Below are 15498 nucleotides of genomic sequence, written 5' to 3'. Positions count from 1 at the left end.
GCGTGGGCTCAGACCATGTGCAGCCTGGTGCCTCGTACCCTGGGCCACCTGCAGTGAGCCAAGGTGAAGCTGATGTGTAGGTGTGACCCTTAAAGGAACCAGTGAAAAAACGGAACAGCCAACACCGGAGACAAAAGGGGACCCTGCAGATTCTGAGTGGGGAAGGGCTAGAGGCCCTGGCCAGGTGGCCCAGCGGGTGGGAGCGCCATCCTGATGCTGCGGTTGGGCGTCCCATCCCCGGTCAGGGCACGTACAGGAAGCAACCAACGAGTGCAACGACGTGTGGGACAGCAAATCAATGTTCCTCTCTCTAAAACCAATAAATAAGCCTGGCTGGTGTGGCTCAGTGGATTGAGTGCTGGCCTGCGAACCAAAGGGTCGCTGGTTCAGTTCCCAGTCAGGGCACATGTCTGATTTGTGGGCTAAGACCCCAGTAGGGGGCGTGTGAGAGGCGACCACAAATGGATGTTTTTCTCCCTCTTTCTCCCTCCCTTCCTCTCAGTCTAAAAATAAATAAAATCTTAAAAATAATAATAAAAGCAATAAATACAAAATTGTAAAACGCAGGGCTGGAAACAAAGGCGAACCAAGGAGAACGACAGACAGCTCAGTGGTAGGTTCCCAATAAGCCCACCAGTGACCACCGCCCACCTTCCGAGACGAGAAAAAGCGAGCTGTGCCCAGAGCTGGCGGCAGCAGGAGACAAAGATTCCAGAGGAAGTCAGTGAAATAATAGAAAAAATAAAAAAACCCAAAGTTGGTTCTCTCAAAAGATCTGGCAAATTTTAAGTGACATTGACCAAGAATGAAAAGACTCAAAATAACCAAAATACGGAAAGAAAGAGGGGCTGTCACAACGGCCCTCCGAGGACATGCAGGCTTCCATCAGGCTCCTTGGGGACCGCGGCCTGGCCACCAGCCGGCCCACCTAGATAGATGGCGGGTCCCCGCACAGAGGCCCCGGGACGGGCTCCAGGGTAAAATCAGAGTCCAGAGCGGCGAGGCTGTGACCAGGAGGGCAAGGCGGTCAGAGGAGGCTGCCAGGTGTCCGTGAGGCAGGCACCACAGCCACCCGTAAATACTAACCCGAGAACCGAGTCCTCCGTGTGCTCCCGCCCGTGTGAAGGTGCAAGTACGTGTAAGGAGAAAAACCGCGGAGGCGGCCCCCCACGGTGTGGCGCCGCGCCAGTCCCCAGGAACTTGCAGCAGCCACAGCCCCAGCAGACCGGCGCCCCCAGGAGTGTCACCAGGGGGCCAGGGGGGTTCACACAACGAAAGGCCATCTGTCAAAATGACGCAACAGCCCTCAACGTCTACACACCCAGCAGCTTCGAACCAGGGAGTCCAGGTACAGACACGGAAGGAAATCATGGAGAAATGGGCCACCCCGTTGCTTTTGGAGCTGTGTCCTCGTCATGCCCACCTGACACCCCCCCCCATTCTGGCCACGGCCAGTGAGATGAGCAAGGAAAGGGGCGGGAGGCATCCCTGGCCTGGGCGGGGCAGGTGGGGCGGCGGGGAGAGTCTTGTGCTGACAAAACCTACAGCAAAACCCGGGAACAGTAACTGAGTTTAGGGAAGGGGGTGTGAGGTCAACATTCAAGGTCACTCATACTCCTCTGTGGGAGCAGTGAGCACGGGGAAGGGGAATTTAGGGCCCCATTTACAACGGCGTCGAACGTGGGGAGCACTTGGGGCTCCCTTGACAGTATGTCACTCTGAGGAATTAAGGGTGTGAATGACGAGAGCCTGTCCCAGTGGATGGAGGAGCCCTTTTCAAGACGGCTGTTCTACCCAAGTTCATTGGCAGCCTCAGCGTGACCCTGGTCAAAATACCAGGAGAATTTTTTCTTCTGGTAAAAACTGACAAGCTGTTTCTAAGATTTACATGGACATCCAAAGGACCAAGCACAGTGACACCCCCCCACCCCCCGGAAAAGGGAACAAAGTGGGGCTTTCACCACCTGCTCTCCCGGCACATTACCGAGGACAGCGGGGCGCTGGCAGGAAGCAGACGCACCGGCCTGGGACACCGAGGGAAGCCCAGAGCTGGCTGGGGGTGCGGGGAGCGGACGTCAGCTCCGAGGGCAGAGAGCGTTTTTGGCAGATGGCACTGAACGCAGAGGGGCCTCAACCGGCCCTCGCTCACTGGGGAGGCCTGACGCTGGAGAACGTCCAGAGACCACCACGCACGAGTCTTCGTGCCTTCGGGTTTGGCAAATGTCTCTTTAAAAGGACATGAAAGTGCGTAAGTTGAACTCATGAAAACTAAAACCTTTTGCTCTTCAAAAGACACTGTTCTGAAAGCGAAAAGCTGGGAGGAGGCGAGTGCAGGGCCCAGGCCCGAGGCAGCCAGGGGTAGCTCTGGTGTGGGAAGGGGGCAGCCCCACCTGACCGCAGCCCGGGGAGACCCCCCACACACAGTGGTGACGTAGATCTGTGCTCTGATTTAGGCGGCTGAGTTTTGGGGGACAGTTTAGGCAGCGCTACAAATCCAGCGCATTTTATTGTGTAACTCGATAACCAGGAAAACCGCCCAAGGGACAAGTGGGCGGGCCCGAACCAACGTTTCACCCCAAACTGGGGGTGGCAGGTAAGCCCGTGAAGAGGTGCTTCCTGTCATCACGTCACGCCAATGGGGGCTGCAGTGAGACCACGCCCGCTGGAAGGCTGACGGTGGGGGACGCCCAGGCTGCTGGGAGGCGGGGCCTGCGAGTGACCCCGCTGGGCAGGAGTGAAAGGCCCAAACGACCCCAGAGGAAAGCAGTTTGGCCGGGGTTTTTTTTTTTTTAAGATTTTCTTTATTTTAGAGAGAGGGGAAGGAAAGGAGAAAGAGGAGAGAAACATCAGTGTGTGGTTGCCTCTCATCTGTCCCCAACTTGGGACCTGACCTGCAATCCAGGCAGGTGCTGACTGGGAAGTGAGCCGGCGACCCTTTGGTTTGCAGGCCGGTGCTCAGCCCACAGAGCCGCACCAGCCAAGGTGGTTCAGAAGCTTTTAAACATGGACTCCCGCCCCCACCTGCAGGACTGGACAGAATCGGCTTGGTGTTTGCGGGAGAGACGTGCAGCGCGGTCACTCATTCCGTGCCAGACCGCCGTCGAGTCCTCCCTGCCGTACCGGCCCCAGACTGAGAACGGTGCCCCCCGGCAGGCCCCCCCGGGGAGGACTACACGGCGGTGAGAGGGGACGAGGCGTCGCTGCGCACACAGAGTGTGCGCTGCCCGGGGACGAGGGTGCTGGGGCCCACCTGGCCCACCCTGTGCCTCTCTGACCCGTCACCTGAGGGATGGGGGGCTGGGATGGGAGGTGAGGTGGGACAGAGGGGCTGCTCTGAGCCCACGCAGTTCAGCCCCCTCCCACACCACTGGGAAGGGCCGGGGCCAAGGGAGGGTGGACGTGCCAGGTCTTGGCCCTCAGGCACACCCTCCCCACCCTGGACGCCCCTTTTATTACAAATAATTGCACTTAAAACGAAAGGCTTTCCTGGTCCTGGGAATTCTCCCAAGTTCCCCAGAAAGCGGTCTGCGGTGGCCGTCCAGCTCCACCGCCCGTCAGGGAAGCAGCAGAGCCACCCCGGGCGTGACTGTGGGGTAAGGCCCCCCACGTACCACCTCCCTGCATCACAGGCTGGCAGCTGACCACGCGTGCATTCCAGTGACAGGCTATAGAGAGCAAGGCTCCGGGTAAACGTTCGGAATCCAGGTGACCCTCAGGGCAGGACCCAACCTGCGGCCCCTCGAACGCGGTGACGGAGGCGCTGCTTCTGCCGAGCCCCGGAGCAGGAGGGAGCCGCGGAGGGCGAGTCGGCTCTACGTGACTCAGGAGAGCACCGGGGCCGCCCAGTTAGGACCAGCTGATCAGAAACTGCTGTCCCACCATCAGTGAGACAGGGACGTCCAGCGTCTGGAAACAAGAAAGAACTGCTGGCCACCAAACCGACCAACACCGGCAGAGGTGGGACCCTGGGGAGTGGGCGGAGGGGTTCAGCGGGGGGGACGCTCACGCTCTCGGCACTGGCCGCCTTAATCAAGCCCTCTAAGGAGTCGCCGTCGGCGTGGACACAGGCAGAAGCCCCTTCCCAACCCCCACATGGACCCGCCCTCCCTGCCCCTCGCGATGCAGAGGGTCCCCAGGCTCTAGACGGCAATGCCCCAGGATGCCAGCCGGGGACACTGCGCCCCGCACCTCGGCACTCCCCACCCCGTCCGTGGGTGTGTGGGCTCTTGCCTGGGTGCTAGGGCTGTAGGTGAAGTTGGAGACCGGGCTGCCATTGGAAAGGACCTGCTGGGGGGCCGAGGCCACCCCCAGGACCACCACCCTCCGCAGCTGCAGGTCGGCCCCCTGGCTGTCCACGTGCACCAGCTCGTTCATGACGGTGTTCTGTCCCCGAGCGCGGCAGAGAGAACGGGCTGTCAGCAGGTGGCCCAGGCGGGGGGCCCCCAGATAACACTGGGCAGGGACCAGTGGGCCCCGAGACCCTGGGGTCCTGGAACGGTGGTGCTCAGGCCCCCGGCACCCCCGTGGGCGCAGATGGCCCACTCCTGGGCTGACCCCCAGGGGACAGGTGGTCCTCTTGGGACCCCAGGCCCGGCTCCCGACTCACATTCCTGGCCACGAAGGTGACCTGGGTGTAGGCCCCACGCTCCAGCACCCCCAGGCTCTCCCCGTCGTCCCAGAAGAGCTCCCCTTGGGCCTCCCTGCCCGAGGTCAGGGCCACGGCCAGCGCCATGGGCTGCTTGCGGGACTCTGTGGTTGTGAGGCCAGGGCCCTGGAAACCAGGGACACATGTCACTGTGCCAGCCTGGCCGCAGCCTCCACACCCAGAACACACTACGCAGGGACAGCCCCGTGCCCGGGAAACCAGGGTCTGCAGCATAGCCTGCAGCCGGGGGGCCTGGACTCCGAGGGGCCAGCCTGTCCGGGCAGAGCCCTGGAGGGTGTGGGTGACCCCCAGCTGTCAGCAGGCTGGCTGACTCCTGACATAGGCCCCGCCCCTCCGCCCAACCGGCCATGGTCAGCCTTGTGGTCTGGACACAGGGCTCCAGGGTCTGGCTCAGGTACCTGCAGGGGGATGATGTACCCGGCCCGGAGGTGGAGGTTGATGGTGTCCAGGGGGGCTGGCAGCGTCACCCACTGCCCCTCACTGTGGACGGCCGACGACAGGTGTCCTGCAGGTGCAGGCGGAAGGCTCCCCAGGGCCTCCAGTGACACCTGGATGGGGACAGCACGTCACCGAGGGTCCTGGGCAGTGCCGAGCACTGTGCTGTCAGCAGGGGCTCCACCCCCGGGCACAGGAGGCCTGGCAGAGACAAGCTGCTGTGACCCCAGGGGCAGAGACCAGGCCACTTAGTGGGAACAGGGCCCCAGAGGCACTAATTCTGGGCCCTGGGGTGGGGACAGGTCAGAGGGCGCTGGCAGGGTCAGGTTGTTGGCGGCTGTGGCAACAGCAGCGGGGAGGGCAAGTCACTGCTTGGGCCTCAGTCTGCTCACCTGGAACATGGGTTCTTGTGAGGACTGGGGGGGGGGACGGTGCCAGGGAGCAGGGTTCCCCTCTCACCACCTGACCCCGCCCACAGGCCAGGAGGGAGGGACCCCTTTGTTCTCCCAGTTCCGACCCCCTGGGCCGGGAACCCAGAACTCACCGCCTGCAGGTTGTACCAGGTGCCGGCGGGGAAGTAGCCAGTCACTTCGACCTTCCCGGGCTCGAGCACAGGCGTGACAAGCAGAGCCGCCCCCCACAGGAGCTGGCGGTCCACGGTCCAGGTGCGGGGGTCCTCAGGGAACCTACACACAGGAGGGGCGGGGTGCGGAGGCCCGAGCTCGAGGCAGCTGCTTCCGGCCACTGGCCCACGTGGGAGCCAGAAAGGAGCCTGCCCCTTGGCACGGGACTCGCCAGGCGGGGCGCCACCCGTCCCCCGGTCTGCAAACTGTTCTCACGGCTGCTCTGACCGAGGGCGCAAGATGCTTTGTCCCTTGGTCGGTGACGTCCTCTCTGACTAGTCTGCCTCTACGGTCTGCGTTCACAGCAGTTTTACGGCTTCTCTTTACGTTCAGGGAAACGCATTTTTTCTAAATCCACCCTCCTTCCCTCCCCCCGCCACGTGCTGCTCAGGAAGCCGACTCCTGCCAGGGACGCCTGTGCCTGTCTCCAGGGGCCTTTGCTGCAGCTGCGCTTTCCGGTACCTGCTCAGTGGGCCCACCTGGAGCTCGGCTGTGCGCTGAGCGGAGAGCAACCCGAAGGTTCCCACACTGACTACCGGCCCTGCCCCAGAGAGCCCGGGAGGGAGGCCGTGCTGCGGGACGGCACCTCTCAGGGGGGCAGAGTCCTGCTTCAGGGCTCCTTTCCCTTGACTGCCCCAGACAGATTGGATCACAATTACCCCTCTGATTTGAGACACCATTCCATGTACACTCAGCGCTCTGCCTCCTGGGGTTCCTGGACTTAGCGTGCCCCCGGCCCTGGGCTGGAACCTAACGGGACGGGGGGTGCACAGGGCACCCCAGCAAGCAGACCCCAGGTTCTGGCCTCAACTCTCTCCTGCAACCGGCTCCCCCTCAGATCCGAGGACGCCCTGCAGCAAGTCAGGCTGGGCCCGTGTCCCTGGGCTGGGTGTCGCCTCCCCTCCCCCACAGCATCTGTGGGCCACCTTCCCTGACCTGGGGTACTCACTCCAGGAACAGCGGCCGGGCCACAGTGTCACCTCTGGTGTGGGCGCCGTGGAACAGTGTGTAGAGGTGGGGCAGCAGCGTGTAGCGCAGGCTGAGCGCCCTCCTCATGGCCAGCTGTGCCGGCTCGCTGAACCTGTACGGCTCCTGGGGCTGCGCAGAGGCAGAGGGGCAGGGGAGCACCAGCCCCGGGACTCCGGGCACCCCCCGCCCCGGGGTCCCGCACCTCTGGGCCGGGCAGCGCCCCCCCCCTCCCCCGCCTGCCTACCAGGCTCTGCAGATCGTTGTGGTTGCGCATGAAGGGGTAGAAGGCGCCCAGCTGGGTCCAGCGCACACACAGCTCCTCCGACGTGCTGCCGCGGAAGCCGCAGATGTCGGCCCCCACCAGGGGCACCCCCAGCAGGTTGAACAGCAGGATCTCTGCAGGGCGGAGTCCGACGGGGCCCGGTTCAGGGCGCTGTGCTGGGCGCTGGCCCGGCACGCGGTCGGACCAGGGTGGGCAGGAGGACGGTCTGCACCTGCCTCACGGGCTGCTCCCTAACTGCCGGCCGGGGCTGGCCAAGCAAGCCGGCCCGTTCCCAGTGGCGGGCGTCGCCCCCAAAAGATGGCATGCCAGCCTCAGTCCTGCTGTGGCCTTCTTTGGAAACAGGGCTCTTGCAGACGGGATCGAGTTAAGGTGAGGCCCTGAGGCCCTAAACCACTGCGACCTGCGACCTTACAAGGACACAAGAACACCATGGCCCGGAGGGCAGAGCAACACAGTGGCAGGAAGAGGCAGGCGGGACTCCACCTGGGACCCCCAGGCCAGCCCTGCCGAGGGCGAGTCTGAATCCAGCCTCTGGGACTGCTCGGGGCGTCTGCTGCTTCCAGCCCTGGAGTGTGGCCCTCGCCTGGAGCAGAGGCCCAGGGCCTGCAGTCTCCTGCAGCTTAGGAGGTGGTGGCCAGAAGGGACCCAGTGGGAGGAGGGAATGTGACGGCCTGCTGGGGCAAAGTGGGGGTGGGGACACGGGGAACAGGGTGCGCTGCCAGTCCATGGGCCCATGCCCACGCCCCACAGGAATCGGCGGTGCCTCTGCCACCACCCCTGCACGTCCCTGAGCCGTGCTGAGCTCAGCGTCCAGCACCCAGCTGCAGACACACCCCCGAGGGGGCCTGTGTCCTCTCCCGACAGGCTCTCACCTGGCACGGACAGGGACAGCTGCTCCCAGCTGCTCTCCACGTCCCCCGTCCAGTGGCCGGCATGCTGGCCGTGGCCGGCGAAGGTTGAGCGGGAGATGACGAAGGGGCGCGCCCCCCGAACCTTCATCAGAGCCCTGGGCAGGGTGGGGACAGAGAGCTGTGTAGAGGCCGCAGGTCACGGTGCCCAGCCACGCGGTGGGCATGGGGCTGGGAGGGAGGGGAGGCGTGGCCCCCCACCAACGTCTGACCCTGGGGCAGCCTGGGGCCCCTCCCTGCCTCCCACCCCCACCCCCGCCGATGCCCCGTGCGCGGGCCTCACCGGCTGGAGGCCTGGGCCTCTGAGAGGCCGTACAGGTTGTGCAGGTCGTAATGAGTGGACAGCGACTGGCGGCTGGAGGCGCAGATGGTGGCCGCCCGGAGCATCCCGCCGACCACCCCTGGGGACGAGGGCACCATTTCCAGGGAGCCATGCCTGGCAGGCCGGTGCCCCCACAGCCTGGGAGCGCGCTCGGAACTTGGGGTGCACCCCTGCACGGACCCCACCTGCCCGAGGACGGGGACGGGGTGGACAAGAGGCTGCCCCCGAGGACCCTGTGGGGCCCCCACGTGCCGACGGTGGGGCTGGGTGGGGGCAGGGGACGCACCTGGCACGTAGGGTGGGTTCTCCAGGTCGTTGTCGGGGCAGCCGTCCACCGAGCCCTTCACGAAGTTGGACGGCTCGTTCATGTCCTGCAAGAGAGGCCTCGGAGGTGGGCGTCCCCCCAGAACAGAGGGCGGGGCCGGCCCACGGCTTAGGGACCCCCAGGGCGGGACCACACTCACAATCCACATGCCGTCGAAGGGCACCTGGGCGTGGAACTCGGCCACCATGTCCTGCCACCAGTCCAGGGTCTCGGGGTTGGTGAAGTCGGGGAAGGCGGTGGGCCCTGGCCACACCTGGATGACAGACCGGAGTGGAGAAGCCCAGGGTCCCCCCATGGAAGGATTCAGGTGGAACTTGTCAGGAGCCACCGTTCCCCCAGCTGGGACCCCGCCTTGCTCTGCCCCCTGGACAGCACCCTCTTGCTGAATGGCGGGACTTCCCACGCCCTCTCCCGAACCCGCTTACTCTACCTGCCCGATCAGCGGCTGCCCGGTCTCATTGGTGATAAACACCCCCCTTCGCAGACCCTCATCATAGGGCCGGTAGCTCCCGGGGGGGCCGGAGCTGCTGATGGCAGGATCCTGGGGGTCAGAGAGGCCAGTGGCAGAAGGAAGTGCCCAGAGCCGTGGCCCCAGTCGCTGGGAGGAGGGAAGTGGTCTCGACGGACTGTTAGCAGGGTGCCACTACGGGACGAAGCTGTGCGTGCGTCCACTGAGCGCGGACGTGCCCATGGCTGCCGTAAGGAGCCTGAGCAGCAGGCAGATGTCCCCAGGGACCCTGAGCGGAATGTCGTAGGCAGCAGGGTGGCGCCACCATGAGCGGGAGCCACCAGCCCGGGCGCTCTTACTCCCCGAGCCGCAGCTTCGAGGGCGGGCACTCACCACGATCATCACGTACCGCCGGCCGCCCTGGTGGAACTCCTGCACCATGGCCGGGAAGTCCCCGAAGCTGTCCTTGTTGAAGGTGAAGTCCCTCTTGGCATCCATGTAGTCCAGGTCGTTCCACTGGACGTCCTGCAGGGTGGCGACTGCACAGGGCGCTGGGGGCCTGGGGAGCGGCCCGGCAGCCCCCACCTCCCTGCCCCTGCCCCACCGTCCTGTGGAACCCACCCCACTGCACTCACCAGTGGGAAGCCGGCCCTGGTCATGTTCTCCACCACCTGGCGGGTGACGGTGGTGGAGGAGTAGCCCCAGCGGCAGAGGTGGAAGCCCAGGGCCCAGTAGGGCGGCATGAACGGGTGGCCTGGGTGACGGACGAGGTGGATGGGTGAGGTGGCTGGGTGAGCGAACGGGGGTGGGCTGAGAGGCAGCGCGCAGGCCGGGGCAGGCCCACCTGTGACGTCCAGGTACTGCTGCACCACGCTCCCGGGCTCCGGGCCCAGGAAGACGTACACGTCCAGGATCCCGCCTGTGGACCGCCAGCTGAGGGCCGGGCTTGGCTGCAGGACCACGTCTGCGGGGGGCAGTCCTGGGCTCAGCGACACACACACCCATCTGCCCACCCCCGGGGCCCTCGGCCCCTCACGGGTGGCGAGGCCAGACTACCTCTGGAGAGAATTGTCCTCCCACAGGCAGCCCGGGGCCAGCTGAGGGCACAGGGGACCCCGAGGACCTGTGGGGACCACCCTGGGCGGGTGCACCTCAGCACTCCCCTTTCTGGCCTCTGCCTGCCCCCGGAGCTTGTGAGTTTGGAGAGAAGGTGAGGAGGGGACCTCCCTGCCCAGGGAAACCAGACCCGGCAGTGGTGGGGGCGTGGCTGCATGCTCACCCATGGCGTTGCTGTTCAGGAGGAAGACCCCGTGAGCCAGCCCGCCGTCCTCCAGCACCAGGTAGAAGGGGTGGGACCCGTACAGGTTCGCACCGGGCTGGGGTGCAGAGGGCAGGTTCTTAACTCCCTTGCCCTGCAGCTCCCCCAGCCCAGCCCTGCCCGGGACCCCCTTACAGTGGGCGCAAGGTCCCGGTTCCAGAGCGTGATCTTGGTCCAGTTGGTGCTGAGCATGAGGGGGCCGAGGTGCTCGGCCAGGCCGGTGATGTGCGGGGATGGCAGCGAGGTGGACAGCTGCAGGAACTGGTCAGCAAAGAACAGGGGCGCCACCGTGGTGTCCAGCCTGCCCGGGGGGGGGGGACCGGATGGGGTCACCACGCAGAGGCCAGACGAACCCAACACAGACTCTCCCAGAGGAAGCCCAGGCCCTGGTGTCCCCTGTGGAGGCTAGCGTGACCTGCCCAGCTCTAGCCGGGGTGACCTTGGGACAGCAGCAGCCACGTGAGGCCTCACAACCCGGGGACCTGGTGCGGCATGGGGAGCACCCAGGGTACCTCCAAGATGGGGTGCTGCCCAGCCGAGCCCACACTGTCCCAGGTGGGCCCCAGGTGAGGACTGCCCCAGGAGCCCCAGCTGCAGGCCAGTACTGCCCCAGACCTCCCCTGACCTGGGAGTGGTGGCCCTGAACTCCAGCAGGGAGGCCCAAGGGGGAGGGGGGGCCCCGCCCGGGGTCTGAGCACTCACAGAACCCGGCCGTCCAGCTTCCGCCGCACCACCACCCCGAAGGGCTCCTCGGAGAACTCCACGCTGTACAGTGTGGATGGCGCCCGGCTGCGGACACGCGGGGTCTCCATGGGTACCTCGTAGCGCCTGCTGGCGGGGTCTTTGATCTAGACAAGGGCAGTGGCGTCATGAGGCTGTTGCTGGGCCGGCAGCTGTCTCTGCACCTGCCCACTCCATCCTACACCCCGGGGAGCAGGGGTCCGTTCAGTCCCAGCAGGGCCGGGCCACCCTCCCTGAGCCTCAGTTTCCTCACCTCCAGAGCCAGCGGCACACCCGCTGCGGTGGCAGGTCAAGTGCAGGGTGCCATGGAACCCAAGGTTCAGAGAAACAAGTTTTTTTAGGGTAAGTGTGTCTCTTTTTTAGGGTAAGTTTTTTAGAGGTCACGTGGGACCGTCACTGAAAGCATGGACTCGGTCCCTGGCTATCTGGCCCGTTCACCACACATCCTGTATTTCCGCCTCTGCTGAACCCGGGGACGCCATTCGTCCCGTCACAGGCGAATGGGAGAGCCCGGGGCCCCGGCTCTTGTCTCGTGCGCAGTGACCACATGGTGAACAGTGGCGTTTTAAGCGCCGTTGAGACAACAGGGCCCTCTGAACGAGGCCTCAGCCCTCCGCTCTGTACCCGCACATGTGTTTGGGCAGCAGTGCCCCTGCCCGGCACCAGGCTGTGTGCCAGGGGCCACGATGCTGCCTACCCCCCGCCTGGAATGTCCCTTTGCCCTTCACTGTCCTGGCAGCCCCTGCTTCCTGAGGGTGGGCGCTGTGTCTGTTCACACCAGGACTCCCCCAGGGGGCAGGACACACTCTGCACAGTGACCAGACCCCCGTGGAGCCCGGTCCGACCATTCCGTCCCCGCATGGGCCCCGCCCCGCCCGGCCTGCCCACCGTGAAGTGGAGACGGCTCTCGGTCTCCAGCAGCACGTCCAGCCGCAAGCTCAGGATGTCCTTGGGGAAGAAGGTCGGGGTGGCGCGGGCCAGGCTGGCCGTGTAGCCCGTGTCCGTGGTGGTGAGGTTCCCCAGCCTGTAGCTCGGGTAGCTGGTGGGGAAGAAGCACCAGGGCGGCCCCATCTGGGAGCCCCGGGGCGGCCCCACGGGCACGTAGCAGCAGCCCCGGGCCTCACACTGCTCCCGGGTGATGGCCCTGTCAGGGGCACAGTCGAAGCGGCTGTTGAGGGGCACGCTGCATGGTGCGGGCGCTGCTCCGGGGCGGGGGCGGGGCCCCGGGCCGCTGGCCCCCTGCTGATGAGCTCCGAACTTCTCCTTGGGTTCCAGAGAGAGGCTGCGCAGTTCTTGGGGCATCGCCGCCAAATCGTGAAGCAGGATGTGCCCCAGGAGGACAGCGGTGGCCAAGCAGAGGAGGGCGCAGGCCCCCAGCAGGGGGCGGGAGCAGGGTGGCTGCCTTCGGTCCATGGTTTCCACGGTGCGGGTAGGGACCAGTGCCCCCGGCCTGTGAAGAGAGGACCAGGCTCAACAGGGGAGGGAGGAGCAGCCAGGCCTCGGAGCCCTCAGAGAGGCTTCCAGACGTGACCCCAGCACGTGGCGGCCCAGAGGTCTGGTCTGCTGAGGGGGCGGGCGGCCCAGGATGGGCCAGTGCCATTCAGACAGACGCGGGAGAGGTGGGAAAGGGGAGGTAAGTCCCAAACAGGGTTGCAGGACACTGGGGACCGTGACAAACGAAGGTCTGTGAACGTGCCTTGCTGGCAGGAGAAGACCCGCACGGCAGAGAGACAAGTGAAAGGAGCTGGTCCCCACAGCGGACAGCAGCCTGCTCCTGCGTCAGCTCCGAGGTTATTAAGTTGTGACTAATGGGGTGTCCTTAAGGGCACCCGCCACCCCCCCCGCCCGCGTCCTGCTGACCTGCACGGGGTTACCGCCTGGACTGAAGTGTCCGGCACTGCAGCCAGAACAACACACCCAGGTTTGGCGCAGGCCCAGGAGGAAGGCCCGGCCCCCAGAGCCCCTGCCAGCCAGAGGTCGGGCTCGGGGCACCCCGGTTTGGCTGGGGGAGCCTGTCACAGCAGGCGCACCAGAACCTCACTTTTTTGGCTTATCTGTATGTTCTAAATATTTTGTAAGAACCAGTGCTGGTCTAGCTCCTCCGAGGAGCAGAGACACCAGCGTGGGACTAAGCAGTCAGGGACTCTGGGAGGGGAGTCCCTTCTGTCTGTCTGAGAAAATGGGGAATTGCTGGGGAGGCTGGGATGGTGGCTCGGCCCCAGTGTCCCAGACTGCCGTGCAGGCTGAGCAGAGTTGGGCAGGGCCCCTGGCTCAGGGGGGCCAGGGGCCGTCAGGGGGCCTGGGGCTCCGGGACATGGCTTGCTCTAGTGTGACTGGCCAGAAGTCACCTGTCTCAGGACAGTGGTGGGTTTCAAAGTGCAGCTGCCCAGCCAGCATCGTCCCTTCCCTTCCCTTCTGTTCTGACGCCGAAATGCAGAGACAGCACAGCCACCCCCACGCAGACGGTGGCCCTATGTCGTTGGTGGTCACTGCACCCCTGACCAACCAGCTAGAAATTCAAGGGTTCACAGCCTCCAACCTCCTCAGGCTCACTACTGGCTAGGACAAGTCGCAGAGCCCGGGTTTGCTATAAAGGGTACAACCCAGGAACCTCCGGGTGGTGAGGTATGGAGGAGGGGCACAGAGCCTCCCGGGGGCATCACACTGTGCTCCCCAGCCTGCAAGCTCTCTGAGCCCCAAGTAGTTCGGGGTTTCGTTCTGCAGGCCTGAGTGGTTCATCACTGGCTCTCTCAGCTCCCCAGAAGTTGGGGGTGAAAGTTCCCACCCTGAGCCCAGCTTGTCTTTCTGGGGACCAGCCCCAAGCCACCCGTCATCTCATTAGCATATAAGACACCCATCACTCCCAAGACACCAGGGGCTTGGAAGTGGGGGACAAAGACTGAATATTTATTTTTTCTATCACAAGGTATCCCAGCCCCACCTGACCCTTCCAGACACATCTGAGAGCTGTGATCAAGACAACTCAGAAACTAGGGGATTCAGGGTGTCAGCAGGGTCCTCAGTCAGGGGCTCTTAGGCAACGCCCTCCCTCCCCACCCAGAGTTCAGAAGCTACAGTGCGGAGCTCGGGCGAGACTAGTGCCACAGCCGTCCCGCGGCTTCCATTGTATAGCTGGGAAGGGTCCCAGAGATGGGGCAAGCCGCGCGTGCGTGTGTGTGTGTGTGTGTGTGTGTGTGCGCGTGCGCGCGCGCGCAGGCGCGGGCAATGTAGAGGAAAAAGGGATTAGGCAGCTGCTCTCCAGAAGCCGGTCACGGCTTTTAGGGAAGTGACCCAGACTTCCCCGGCCGGGGTGGCAGTGTAGATCAGCCAGTTCAAAGTCCAGCTCCACCACTCGAGGGGCAAGCAAGGATTCGCCCGTGCCTCAGTTTCCTCCCCGTGAAATGGACCAGTGCAATCTCCCTGGTCTGGCACCGTGAGACTGAATGAGGACCGTGCGGCTTCCGGGGTCCCAGTCGTTACTACTGCCCCCGCCACCCGTGGACCCTAGCACGGCGTGCCCAGCTTCTCCAATGGGAAATCACTGACGACCCATCCCTCGATCCATCGATCCCTCCCCCTTGCGGGCCTCACGACTGCCCGGACCCGACAAGGAGGGTGCAGCAGACCGCCCTGACCCCTCGCTGGGACCGGGCTCAGTCCCGGGCCCGTTACCCGCGGCCCGCTCACCTCCGCGCACGCGCGCCCGGTCCCGTACAATCACCCCGGCGCACGCGCGCTCAGCTTCAGGCGCTGCACTCCTTTGCGCACGCGCACCGGGTCCGCAGCGGCGAGGCGGGGGCTCAGGTGTGGGCGGGCACCCGCCTAGGCAGGCGGGGCAGCGGATCACGAGTCCAGACTCTGCACAGGCGCCCTGGATGAGGATGCGCTCCTTTGGCCGTGCGCCGCCTAGTGGAGGGGCGAGCCGGGCAGCCTGTGCCATCCTCGCTCTCCTCCAGCTGCGCACCTGGAATGTGGGAGGGGTGAGCGGCGCGCACCTGGCTCGGCACAGCAGCTCTCCACAGCTGCGCTCCGATGTGTTTCGGGTCGGGGGAGGGGCGACACCCACCGCGAGCACGCCCTCGCGACTGTCAGGTTCCCTGGCAGCGGGCCAGGCGGCCCAGGGGCTCCCCTCCTGCCAGTCTGGCCTGAGAGGCAGGCACAGGTGCTCGGCACCGCAATGGCAGAGAGAGAACAGTTGGAAACAACTTTAATTACGCAACTTAAACTTAGAAACTTACTCAGCAAAGGAAAACGTTGCCTAGAAAGTCGGCTATGGTGAAAACGTTAACTGACATTCACAAGGAGTTTTTTATACAGTGAGAAAATTCTGTTTAGAGGAGCGAGCTTCTCAGAGGGAAACTCGAAGCTGAACCCAGTGGGGTCTCGTCCTGGCGGAGCGGTCACCAGCAAGGCGCGGGCACGCACCTCGGGGAACTTCCGGCGTCTCCGGCTTCTTCATG

General features: G+C 64.7%; 1 protein-coding gene across 1 annotated transcript; it reads right to left on the bottom strand.

Moving 5' to 3' along the window:
- Positions 1 to 2782: 2782 nt before the first annotated feature.
- On the bottom strand, positions 2783 to 14832 carry GAA (alpha glucosidase). The gene is made up of 20 exons (XM_037157960.2): positions 14726 to 14832; positions 11927 to 12488; positions 11000 to 11145; positions 10433 to 10598; positions 10259 to 10355; positions 9824 to 9943; positions 9615 to 9733; positions 9373 to 9504; positions 8962 to 9072; positions 8671 to 8784; positions 8493 to 8577; positions 8168 to 8285; positions 7849 to 7982; positions 6938 to 7089; positions 6674 to 6822; positions 5646 to 5787; positions 5065 to 5214; positions 4607 to 4771; positions 4231 to 4383; positions 2783 to 3906 (listed from the first exon to the last, which is right to left on the bottom strand). Exons 2-20 carry the CDS (start codon positions 12449 to 12451, stop codon positions 3847 to 3849), a joined length of 2838 nt encoding a protein of 945 aa, XP_037013855.2. The 5' UTR covers positions 12452 to 12488; positions 14726 to 14832; the 3' UTR covers positions 2783 to 3846.
- Positions 14833 to 15498: the final 666 nt, after the last annotated feature.

This window comes from Artibeus jamaicensis, unplaced genomic scaffold (genome assembly GCF_021234435.1).
Source record: "Artibeus jamaicensis isolate MK-2021 breed Jamaican fruit bat unplaced genomic scaffold, CSHL_Jam_final contig_2259, whole genome shotgun sequence".
NCBI lineage: Eukaryota > Metazoa > Chordata > Mammalia > Chiroptera > Phyllostomidae > Artibeus > Artibeus jamaicensis.
This window is presented reverse-complemented; position numbering and strand designations above follow the sequence as displayed.